Here is a 13,350-nt window from a genome sequence, read left to right on the forward strand (position 1 = left end):
TTTTTGCATCAGTCCCTCTTTTTTTTGCCTATGTGAGAGTCAATAACCATTTTGGGTAACAGTTTTAAAAGTGCCCAAGTGGTTTAGAAGCTTATATTTCATTGAAAGTCATTGCAGTTTAGGGTCCTAAAACCCCAAGGCCAAGATCCTCAAAGGTATTTCAGCAGCTAACTCTCAATGAAATCTATTTAGGCACTGAAATACCTTTGAGGATCTGGCACTTTTGGGAGTTTTACCCACCATCGTGACTGCATTCCTTTTAATCCTTTCCCTGGAAAGAGCAGTCATAAGGTTTGGAGCCCCATCTTGTGGTAAAGGGTCTGGATCCCAGTCCTTATTCAGGCAAACTCTCATGAAAATCCCTACAGCCCAGATCCTTAAAGGTTCTTAGGCGACTAAGTCCACATTCAGGCATTACTGATATTCTCAAAGCTGACACCTAACCCTGGAGGCACCTCCAAATGCTGGTCGGCATTTGCAAAGTCACCTAAATGGTGATGCTGCCCCACAGCTAATGAGCAGCTTGGAGGCCTTGCTCAAGCTGACACCCTGTAGGCCCCTAAGCCAGAGTCTCAAATTGGGCAGGGGAAGGGGAACGCCTATCTCACCAGCAGGGCCAAGTCCTGTAGGTGTGCTCAGAGCATGATTAAGCCACACCTGTCACACCACAGCAGGAGGACTGGATGCAGGTCTCCGATCGATGGGGGCAGCACAGCTCCCGTACAAAATACAGCTGGGACAAGAGCGAGTGTGGGAGAGCGCGAGCAGAAGAGAGAAAGTTTGTTTCAGCTGCCAGGGCATGGGCTACCTAAGCAGCTGACCTGTCTTTGGTGCCTCACTCCAGGAGAGGGTTCGCAGCTGGGACTGCCACATGGAGGGAGGCGCCCAGCAGCCAGCCGCACCAGGTCAGCCGCTTGGGTGCCTAAGCTCTTCTCCTTGCCCCAAGTCCTTCCTCGGGATTTCACTCCCAGCTAGCTTAGGCGGCTCCCTTGCCAATTCCTTCCTTAGGTGTCTAGCTCTCCCTATGCACTATATGGGGAGCCTAGCACAAGACTGACCATTCCACCCGGCAGCAAGCCACCTAGGGTTAAGTACTGCTGTGTTGAGCAGGGCAACGTCTATGTACTATACCTTTAAGGATTTGCGCATTGGTCCTTACCTTGTGAGAAGAATCTATGGGCTATTTGTGCATGTAGGCAGTGCACTGCCGCCGGCCTGCCTGACAGGGACAGATTTAAGAAGTGAGGCCTAGTGGACAAATTAACTGAGGGGAAGGGCAATATTAAAGCCCAGTGCGGCACTCAAAGCTTGTCTTCACTGCAGAGTGAACCCTCGTTATAACAAATGTTGTCCTAACTCGAGTCCCATCCACACACACAACCCCTTAACTCCAGAGCTGTGGTGCTTTTAACTCACGCTGGCTGGTCCGTCGGGGGGATAGGACAACAGCTCATCAGCTACTAACACAACCACTCCGTGCTGCTAACATAATGGCTGGTTGTAGCGTGCGTGTTATTTCACTCTCACTTGAGCTAGGCTAACTCGAGAGGTTACTCCAGTTAACTCGGCAGTTAGGACATAGCCTCAGTGGGGCAACCTGTAGCAGCTGAAGTGACAGGGGGGAGGGAGGACACAGCTGTAATGGCAAGAGAGGCAGATGGACGGGGAAGTTCCTCCTCTCCCCATACAAGGGAGGGGCAGGCTCTCACCTCCCACTAAACCTTCCTTCTCCCATCACTTGACAGTCTCAAGTAGCCTGATGCAGAGTGGTAGCTAGCCCTGCATGGTGGAGGGGTCACTCCTGGCTACGGATGTAGGAGAAGCAGCAGCAGCAGCCCTGAGCGGGCTCTGGTGCAGTCTGTAGCCTTGTCAGCATGGAGCAGGTGAGGCTGAGGTACAGGGCTTGCAGAGTTCTCACACCGCTAGAACCCCTTTGTTAAGGTAACGGCTGCAGGCCTGGATCAGGACACCCATTAGAGCGGACACTGCTGAATTAGCCAGCTCAGCAAGACCTACAATTGTGTGCTCAGTCCTGCTCTCAAAGGCCTGGGTGCTCTAAGGACTAGTCTAGCAGGTGGGGAATTCTGCATTCAACTATTCACAGGAACAAGCAATTGGTACAGCACCCCCCTGCAGACATGTTCTTTTACTCTGCCCCCATACTTTCAACATGCTGCATATTTTTGTATTGACAATGCTAAAATGTACCATAGAGTTTGCTGGCGGAGAGGTAAGTCACTGCGGAGAGGAGGGGAAGAGGGAGCTGGGAACGCCCCAACCAGTGGCTCCTACCTTGTGCCTGGCTCAGCTGCTAGTCCCTGCAAGGAGTGACTTGGGCTGGGTCAGACCCACCCCCAACTGCAGGAAGCTCCGCATCTCCCCCCCTCCCCTCCCCCGCTTCCTGCCCCCATTGCCTCTCAGCCACGGTGGGAGGGGTCACTGTACAGGGAGCTGCTCCCCCGTCCACCAAATCCCCATGCATCCGGACACCCCCCAGTCCCCCACCCCGCTGAGCCTCACCCCCTGCATCCAGAGCCCTGGACCCCCTCTGCCAAGTCTCACCCCTTACAAGCCCCCCACACTCTAACCCCCACCCCAATGAGCCCCATCCCCCTCTGCACCTGGACTACCCACAAGTCCCCCACACCCAGAGTCCCACCCCACTAAGCCCCAACCAGCTGCATCCGGACGCCCCTGCTGAGCCCCCTACATCCAGACCCCCCCGCTACCGCTATCCCCCCATGCTCCCTGTAGAATCCCAACTACCTTCACCTGCACCCACCCTGCAGAGTCCCACTGCCCCTGCACCTGGAACCCCCCAACAAGCCCCTGGGCATCCAGCTCCCCGCCACACCTGGACTCCCCTCTGAGCTGCCCACACCCAGATTGTCCCACACAGAATCTCCTCATCCCACACCTGGATCTGCCCACACTGACCCCTCTACACTTGGGTCCTACCGGCCTGAGCCTGCCTGCCCTCACCTGGTGCAGAGGAGCAGGGCCCTGGAGGGTTTCTGAGGCAGGCCTGGCCCTTAAGCTGTGTCAGCCTCCACATTTATTTATTGACAAATAAAATTTGCAGAATTTTAAAAATACTGTGCGCAGAATTTTTGGCACAGATTTCCTCTGGGCGTAAATGTTTGTACTGCAAATCTTGTAATATTGGCCAATGTAAAGGTCCGATCCAAGCCCACTGAAGTCAATGAGAGTCCTTCCCCCAACTTCAGTGAGTTCTGGATCAGGCCCTAAAGCATTTATATGTCTATCGCTCTCAGTGGGTGTGTAACTCTAATTAATGCTGAGAGGTGTTACACCCACTGTATAATGTGCATGGTGACGGGGAGATGGAGCTGAGGGAGGGGTAGGGTAAGGCCCCATAGGGTGTAATATGAAGTTAAAGTCTTCAAATGTAAATAATTGTACAGCTTTTGTTTATTTTTAAAAGAAAACACCCAGGAGCTACGCAAACTATAGTCAAACTGTGAGCAACGTGTCAACAGTCCACAGCCAAATGAACATATTTTTGAAATAAACACTTCAGCCAAGTATCTAATTCAAAATGATTGGTCCAAAGAGCACGCATTTTCTTTAGTTTTACTAAGATTTTGAAGGGATGAATTATGTTAACACCAGCCTATCAACAAACCTGAAAGAGCTGTGTTCATCTGGCAAAGCATAAATATCAGTTTGATTTTATATGCTAATGGTATCCATTAGTGGTAAAACAATTCACGATGCTGCTTGCAACAGCTCACTAACATTTCTGTAACACACAAATATGGCCAATATTATTATGACTCTTTAACCTAGTTAAGAATGCAACATTATTGTGATGGCGAGCATCACCAGGAGGCTGCCACACATAATCTTCGGGTATCTTTTTTTATTTTTTTTCCCGGGTGGGGTGGGTGATAAGAACAAGTTTTGACTCTTAGGAAGACACGATGCACTGTTGCTAGTCTGGGGTTTTGCAAGGCTGTATGCAGAGGCAGCTTCAGGAGAAAGGGAGCTGTGTGACATGCAGCAGAGTTTGCTCTCTGTCTTGGGCTCTGATTGGAGTCAATACTTGAGGCACAGCAGCTCCCTGGGAACTAGACATTGTTGTTGGGCTGAGATTCCTGGAAGATGGGACTACCCTGCATGCTGTTTGACCACACTTGTCCCAGGACTGATGTATGAGTGTAAATAAAATAAATCACTCATAGAATATACCCAGACAATACTCCACTGACTTCCTTATCCACGCCGATGTGATAGTGGCCAGAAAGACCATCTTAAGGGTAAGGTTTTATTTACACACATACACAAGTCCTGGGGCAAGGGTGGTTAGTAATCTAACAACAGCTCCATGAGTAACAGGAGGACAATGTTAAGACAACATGCAAGAGTCAGGTCTCCAACAGGAGGGTAAGTATGCAGATGTCCCTTGAGGAATCTGGATACCGTTGGCTACAACTGTACTGACATGACACAGCAATACTGCTGCAACGTGAACTCTGAGAGAACGAAGAGTCAATCCAGAATGTTTCAAGTGCAACACATAATTGAGGATCTTTGGTACTGGAGCTTCAACTGGTCCCAGAGCATGCTGGATAGGCTATATGGAGACCTGTTTCCATATGGAGGAGTAGGTCTTCCTGGCAGATGGCTTCCTGCTTTGTATGAGGCTATCTTGGACCTCTTGATAACAGTCTCTGTCAGTAGTGCTCAAGGAGCCAACATCCAAGCCATCAGGTGCAACAACTATGGGTCTAGCTGCAATATCTGATTGTGGTTCTGAGATATCATGTCCGGGAAGATTGCTAGAGGGATGCAGGGCTGAATGGACATGTTCAAGAGGTCTGGCAGCCCAAATAGCCTTGTCTAATAGGCAGCTATTAGCATCAGCATGGACGTCTTCCCTCTCATTTTGGATATCACCCTGGGGATCAGGGGAACTGAGGAGAAAGACATATAGGAAACCTGGAGACCACTGTAAGGAGGCCAGGCTCAGATGCCCTCTAGAGCAGAAGTTCAGGCACTTAGTGTTGTCCTCGGTGGCATACCCCGTAGGTGAAATATCAGCTCTGCAATGGACACCTGCAGAGACCACTCGAGGTTGGTTATTGTGTGCCTGCTTAAAAAGTCTGCCAGGTTGTTGCTCATTCCTAGAAGATGAAGAGCCAATGGGATTACCCCATGGTGATGACGCCAGGTCTAATGGCTTCCTAGCAGAGAGGGGATGACCCAACACCTCCACACTTGATGTAGTGCATCTGCACCATAGGGTCCCAGAGAACAGATAGGAATGCCATGCAGGCTGACTGGATGTCCCTGAACTCCAGGACATTCAGATCATCGTGGGACCTGGTCAAGAAAAGAACACGCTTTCATACGTTCTCTAGGTTCAGCCATTAAGTGGACTCTTGTAGAACCTGGGTGGGAACGTGACTCTCTTGTTCATGTGATGCTTGGATGGAGATCACAGTTGTAAGAGCCACAGATGAAGTCTTGCAAGCAGCATCCAGTATATGCACAATGACAGGTGACCCAACAGCCCCAGACGTGTACACACCATTGCTGCCAGGTTCGACTGGAATTCCCTTGTCACTGACTGAACAGACAGGCACTTGTCCCCCTAGCAGGTGAGCTCTCACCAACCGAGAGTTGATCATGGCTCCAATGAACTCTATTGTCTGCGATGCTGTTACAGACTCTTTTTCATAGTTCACAAGGAGTCCTAATTGGAGAACAGGTAGAGGATTCCAGGGCTGCTGCAGTTTCCTGCTTGGACCTTGCTCCTGATCAGCCTGTCATCTAGGCACGGATAGATGTGGAGTCCCTTCCTCCTTCGGTGTGCTGCCCCAACCCCCAGACATTTGTGAATATTCTTGGTGTTGTGGAGAGAACGAAGGGCAGTACTCTGTATTGTTAATTGTTGGGCCAGGCTCTTCCTGCAAGTCAAGAGCTATAAGCCAATTTTCAGCTTGGAGAGATGGAATGATGCAGGCAAGAGTTATTCTGAATCTGGAGGCCAGTACCTGTATTTGTTGAGTCTTCGCAGGTCTAGGATAGGATGAAAACCCCTTTCTTCTTTGCAATAAGGGAACAAAAGCTGTGCTATCAAGATCTAAATATTACATTAAACAGGAGGAATTTCAGCACAGACATTAGAAACTTTAAATTGTAATATTTGCCTACTGCCTGTTTATTCAGTTGCAGCAGCAGCAGCAGGGGAATGCAGGACAGAAGTAAAGTGCATGCACAGCACTTTTAACAACCCCTCATTAAAGATAATGCAGTTAGACGTGTCCCGATGTTGCTTGCATTCAGTGTGTGCATGACTGATTTCAGAAAAGTTTCACCACCCCATCTAGTGTGGATGTTGCTGAAGAAGACCATTTAAAAAAATTTCAAAGGTGAAATTTTAATTCATCACAGTCCAATCAGTTATGGCAAGGGGCTTGAGAGACATTTTTATAGAATAATTTCCTGACATTAGGAGTTTAAAAAAAAAAAAAAAAGTGAAATGTAGGGAAAATGTCTCCATAAAAATGCCCTATGTCTTTGTGACACAGGGCCAGAAAGGGTTACATAACTAGCAGGATAACTGACCCAGATTCAACCTGTAGAGACATATTAATAGATAATGATTTGTGTTTTTTGTGTGTTTACATATATATTGTTAGAGGTTGACAATGTAACCAAACGGTTCCTGTCTATCGCTGTATTCTGTTAATTCAAAGATCAAAAGGAGATATTAACATTTAAATGAACTGAATGTAGTAATATCACTGTCTTCATTTCTCTTTGAAGTATGTAGTAAACTACCTGTAAATGGCAAGAGATGAGCAGTTGCCTTATTGTTAATCCCTGTAGCTAGTTACCAACGATGCTTAGGAAATAGGAGGTTACTTCAAATCACTATTCTTCACCTAAGGAATGCCTGCTGTCAAGAGGCTATCGGATAGCTTGCTTGAGAACTATAAAAATAACTCTTGGGCCCTGATCCTGTTATCTCAGATCTGCTTAAGCTTCATCAGGGGAAGTTTGAGTTGCAAGACGAAGGTCCCCAGCTCCAGTCTGGGTCACCCTAATATTGGACATTGGGCTGTGACCTATGGAACTAATTCTGAAAGAACTTTTGCAACTCTAAAGTTCATCTCTACTATGAAACTGATCTAAGAATTTTAGTCAAGTCTGTATGTATAATGATCTTTTAACCTATGCTCTCTCTCTTCTTTTTTAATAAATCTTATTTTAGTTAATATGAATTGGCAGTAAAAAGTGTATTTGGGTGAGATCTGCAATATTCATTAACCTGGTGGGTAATGTGTCTGATCCTTTGGGATTGGTAGGATTTTTTATATGATGAACAAGATTTTCAGTAATCCTCATCATATTTGACTTGGCTGTCTGGGTGAGAGCTCAAGGCTGGGTTGCTTTAAGGGAACTGTGTTTCTGGGTACCCAGTAAGGTATTGTAGAAGTTATTTTGTTGCTGGCTTGGTGAATCTAAGTATTAGAATAACCACCAGTTTGGGAGATTGTCTGCTCAATTAGGGCAAACTGCAAAGAATGGGACAATCTCAGTGTGCCCCACCTTGGGACTCTGGTCAGTCTATAATTATAACACAAATAATTAGGCCATTAGGTATGTGATGAAGACTATCTTGGTTTGCCAAATCAGTGCCATCCTGGATAATTCTAATTAAAATCTAACAGGAATATTGTGAACAGTTATTGCTAATGTATCTGAAAGGGAGGCGAGAATGACATTTATAGCCATGATTATCTACTTTGGATTATATTCTTTCCTCAAAAACTTCTTGATATGGAGTACATGATTAGCGTGTGGTGTCAAGGCTGGTTGGCATGATTGTTAATATTTCTACACAAGTGGATCCAGAGTGATTTCTTCTTCGGAGCATAGGGCATCATGAAAACATCTATACATGACTCTGAAGTTTCAGAAGTTAACTACGTAAGATCTACAAACTGCAGAGGAACTATCATGTATCTGTTTAATCACAGATATCTATCCCTGTCACAAGAGTAGACGCTGGCAAGGAGACGTTAGCAGCTGTAGCTTTGGTTTATAACTAATAGCAATGAATAATAAATGGTTTGACCATTATAAAAGCACTTTTCCTTAGGGATATTTGCTCTGTTCCAATCTGTCAGAACTGCTGCACATCTGTTATGCAAAAGTATACAAAGTTTTGTGTCAAAGCACTGCCTAGATTCATGGGTGAATGCTGCCTTTGCTTTTATATGGGTACAGTGCATCTCTATGGGGACATGAAAAAGTAAAGCAAGTTTCTCAGTAGATCTGTGAGAACATTTTTAAATGTCATTTTCCTGTTCCCATAAAGAAAAGAAGCTTTTGTTAATGTCAAAAAAGAACGGATCTGAAAAACCTGTGATCAGACAGTAAAAACAGAATTGTTATCCACACCTAGGCAACAGACAGGAACAAGTGGTGCAGAAAAAAATAAATCTTTTCAAATATATAGCCACTGACGTTATTTTACAAATCCCAGAAACTGCTACAAAGCAGGTGTGAGACTGCAGGGATTGCAGCCATCCTAAAGTAAAACAAAAGCAGCTCCGTCACAACAGGGCTCTTCCTATTAGCCTGTACAACCCTGTTGTTATTATTAATTTCTGCTTCTCATAATCATCAGGAAGAGCGAAGAGGCTGTGGAGAGGCAGCTCTGAACTTTCTATAGCACAGGGTGTTCATCTGGAATGCTGTTAGGTAACACAGGGATTCTGTTTCAATTCCACAATTTAAAATGAATTAACAATTTGGTGTAAAGGTTGAATTTCATTGCTCTTACGGTAATTATTCCAAGTAGGAGATAGCTGAGTAGGAGAGAGTATGCGTTAAATGAGCCTGAATGTCTGAAATCAGAATTGAGCCACTTGTGTTCAGATGGTGGATACTGCATGACTCGTCACTATGTTTAGCCACCTGTCATGTATCGGCTATACAGAGTTGAAGATCTCTTCTTAGTTTTAAAAAAAAATTCCCTTCTAGATAGTGGTGCCAATTAAACTTTTGGCTACATTTGTAGAGAGAAATTACATCTTCCACTTAATACCCCATCATTTGGCCACCCAATTTGCAATGTTTAAAAGGGAGGATTATGCAGCAGTGTTTGTAAGAGTAAGAGTTACAAATACAGAAGAATCTGTCACACTAAGAAGACACTGCTCCTCTAGCTGAAAAATACTTCACGATGCTAGGATTTGCTTTTTAGGAATGACTATTTGAAACTATCAAAGGGGTAGCCGTGTTAGTCTGGATCTGTAAAAGCAGCAAAGAGTCCTGTGGCACCTTATAGACTAACAGACGTATTGGAGCATGAGCTTTCGTGGGTGAATACATCCGACGAAGTGGGTATTCACCCACGAAAGCTCATGCTCCAATACGTCTGTTAGTCTATAAGGTGCCACAGGACTCTGCTATTTGAAACCATTTTACCTGAATTATCTAAGGGTCTAAAATGTCTGTTGTTCTTATTTTCCTGAGAGAAAATCTTTAATACAAGCAATCTTGATCAATGCTGTCATGGTACTTCTTGATGGATTGCATTCTTTGGACTAAATTATCAAAAGGGGTCTCAACACAGCTACTAGAATTGTAGATGCAATTTAGCTCACCCAGTTATTTGTATGTGCAAATCCCCAGAGTTCCACAAGCAATCTGCATTTGCATGCAACTTGGGCAGATCCATAACTATTCAACTGGTGATTGCAAAAAAAAAGTGCCTGCAACTGTAGATGGTAGTTTCTGACTATTTGATTATGCAGATACAAATTAAACATGATGGAGAAATAAATACTAACAAGAATAAGAAAAACACCTCACAGAACTAATAAAATCAATCTAAAACATACATCAATCTCATTTTTTTGTGCTGTGGGTGGATATATATATATTTCTAACTGGGGCAAGTTTTAAAAAGCAGTTTCTAAAATTGCAATTGTCCACGCTTTTGTGTATTTCACAGTCATGTTCTTTTGCATGCAACATCTTAAAACACACAAAACTGCACCCCCAATTTTAGGTGCTGAGTCAAAACCCACTTGAAAATTTGGTCTGACATGCCACGTTGATCAAATGCAGGTAAGAAACAATGTCACCTGTGTTGATTTAAAGAGAAACAAACAAATGGCAGAGGGGCCATTGGCACGGAATGGACACATACCGAGCTCCCCTGCAGCTTTGATATCGATGTTGTCATAGCCACTGCCTATTCGAACGATGACCCTTAAGGCCTTGAACTTCTCTAGATCTTCTCGGGTGAGGGTGATAGTGTGGTACATCATTGCCCCAACGGCTTCATTTAATACCTGAAACAGAACAAAAAGACGTCCGAAAATCCTAGTCATTTAGGTGGGGAAGAACTGGGAACAACTGTTACAGTAGTGTACAATGGAAACAATGGGCCTGACCCTGCTGAGCTTGTGGTGCTGTACACCCTTGACTGTGGCAGGAGTTGAGGGCACACTCTAAGGTAAGGTCCAGTATTTGTGAGATGCTTCATCCGTAGAGGAGACGCTGCACTAGAGCTCTATAAGCAATTAATGCCATATTGACTTCGAGGAGATCTTATACACTGGAACAAGCTTAGGGAAAAGTCCAGTTATACAATAAGAAATGTAACTGGTGAGCATTTCTATGTGCTCCCCTTGGTATTATACAAGTATTTATTACACTAGAGGGTCGCACACTGTTACTTCTGTAGGCTGAGCTCACTGCACACAACAGAAGGTCTTTGCATCCCTTCTTTCTCCCCCACAAGCTCCCTGTGTGCCACCCTCCCTACCCCTCTATTTCAGGGGCTCCCTGCAATTCCCCCACCCCTCAGTCAGAGCTCTGTGAGTCCCCAATTCTCCCATTCTGGGATCCCCCAATTTTCCCATACTGAGATCACCCATTTCCTCCCATGCCAGAGGCTGTGTGTGTGTCCTCCTTCCCCCCTCGCCATTATTTTTTTTCTTTCTGTCTAGGGAGGTAAATCATTCCAGGTGTCAACATTTTAAACTCTATTTGGAGGATGGGCCAAGCTGAGATGGGGGATGCTGTTAGGTTGCAAGGTGTTAATGGCCGCCAATAACCAGTTCTTTGATACGGAGACAATTATAGACTTGGTTGAAGCTGATGTGTGTGCTAACCAGATTCCAGGAGCTCCATGGGTCCCCCATTTCCCTCTTCCAGTTGACTGATTTTCTCCAAAATCAACAGAGTTCTGCCCACTGACACCTAGAATTTTCCCTGAAATTTTGGAATTGATTGGGTGCAACATTCAAAAGTTTACATCCAAACAGACAGACCGATGCCACTGAGTTGAGCGTAGGACCTCACACTGAATGTGAGAGTTGTCTGAAAAACTTCGAAATTAGAAATGTTGAGGGCATTTTTTAATCAAAATTTTGATGCAAAAAAGCCAAACAAAAAACAAAACAAAACCCTCCTGAAATATCCATGAAAATTATATCCTGATTTCCAGCCAGTTCTACTGAGTAGTAAGCCACAGATATTTTTAGAAGTATGGTCAGTTCATCACACTAAAATGCAGCACCCAAACAAGAAAATAAATACGCTGTTGAAGAGGACAAGCATCTTTTTCCCCTTCAAAAACATCTCAATGAAGTTACAGAAGTTAAATTTACCTTCTCGTGAATCTCCTGAGTTGATTGTGCATCACAGAATGCAACAGTAGCCAAGTCTTTCAAAATTGGCATCTCCACTGTACAGTCCCTTCCATCTAACAAAGCCACCAAAGGACGAGGATGCATAGGGCCATTCATTATTTGTGGGCGAATACCTGCAATCAAAAGGAGTTTTACAGTTAGATCAGCAGGACATAAACACTTCTCTCTCAGTCTATAGTTGCTCCTATTTGGGTATTATTTCAACTTGGTTTCAGTGTCAAGTGGCTGCATACACCACAAGTTTACTGCATTTGAAGCTTTAGGAAGTAGTTTGGATGGAGGAGCAGGATGATGGGAGACTCAGCATAGGTATCAGTTGACTATTGATACATTCTCTATTAGGGAAATACATCTGTGCCCTGCCCTGATCTACCATGCATTTTCCAACTCCAACTACTATTACGATAGGGCTCCTGACTTTGATCTCACACTTTTTTTTTTTTTTTTTACTGGTGCCACTCCATTAACTCCAGTGCAGTTACTCCTGATCAACACAGGTGTAAGTGAAAGCAGAATATGGCCCTAGAATTAGGTTTTGCTAGGATATCCTTATATTTCAAGTACTATATATGTCAACAAATAAGACAGACTCCCCAGTTTTGTTTTCTTGAGTGTGTGCAAACTAATTTGTTCAACACTGAAATCCCAGCCCCACTGAAGCCCTGACTTCAATGGGGTCAGAATTTCACTCTATGTGTTTGTATAGGCCTTTAAAATTGTGGTTTTTGAGGAAAGACTCTAGCATTCCTACTACCTCAGAAAATAGACTCTGGGCAACAATCATTCCATAAACAAACAGGTGTTTACCCCAAAAGGAAAGGGAAGGGAAGAGCAAACCAAGAGACATAGATCAAACAGTTCTTTAATAGAAATAGAACAGGAATCTCTTTTGTTGTACAAATGTGTATCATTATGGTTGAGTGGGGGACATGCCCTACACACACATCTTAGTTTATAAAATCAGTAGCAATATTATAAGTCAGAGTAACTGTTGCTTTTCTGTCTCTGCGCCACACACTGTAAACTGGCGTTTGGAGCAGGTGAGAGGAATCTGTGTGCACATATGGGGACTATACCTTAAACTCCCCCACCCCAGCTGCTGTGGGAAATCTTCAGGATTCCTTCCTGAGCATGTGCAACCAGAGCTGGGAGTGACAGCAGCCAGGAAACAGCTCAGAGGGTTTTTGTTATTCTTACATGGATCCACTTACAAGAATTTTTCCCACACGTTTATTTTGCACTCAAGATGTAATTGTGTGTCTGTTAAACTGAGCTGCCTTTTCTACAACTACATGTTCTCAGCCTCTTCTCTTTTTAAGCTGAGGTTAACCAACAAGCGATTGTGCCAAATGGGGACCAGGAACCAGGACTCCTGTGTGCTATGCCTAGCTCTGCCAATGACTCAGTTTCATTTTTGGATAAGTCACTTAAAAGATACTAAGCCTCAGTTTATCAGTATGTAGAATGGTGATATAATTAGGGTTCTGTGACAGTGTTTAATTTGTTGTTGTTTTTTTCACAAAATGTTGCAAAAATATTTTCACAGTATAATTCCAGGCAATTTCACAGTCCAGTAAAGCCCATCTCCTTCAAACACGTGTGCCTTTACGCATAAGAGTAGTCTCAGTATGCATGTGCTTAAGTG

General features: G+C 44.5%; 1 protein-coding gene across 2 annotated transcripts in view; it reads right to left on the reverse strand.

Annotated features, from left to right (window-relative positions):
- The window catches only part of CTBP2 (C-terminal binding protein 2), a 238,671-nt gene that overhangs the window by 18,468 nt on the left and 206,853 nt on the right, over nucleotides 1-13,350 (reverse strand). For both annotated transcript variants that reach the window (XM_065407217.1, XM_065407216.1), the window contains 2 exons: nucleotides 11,664-11,818; nucleotides 10,196-10,340 (listed from right to left, as the gene is read on the reverse strand). In XM_065407217.1, coding sequence (XP_065263289.1) covers nucleotides 10,196-10,340; nucleotides 11,664-11,818 — 300 coding nt within the window. The remainder of the gene's footprint in view (nucleotides 1-10,195; nucleotides 10,341-11,663; nucleotides 11,819-13,350) is intronic.

The sequence above is a fragment of the Emys orbicularis genome, chromosome 7 (assembly GCF_028017835.1).
Source record: "Emys orbicularis isolate rEmyOrb1 chromosome 7, rEmyOrb1.hap1, whole genome shotgun sequence".
In the NCBI taxonomy this organism is placed as follows: Eukaryota; Metazoa; Chordata; order Testudines; family Emydidae; genus Emys; species Emys orbicularis.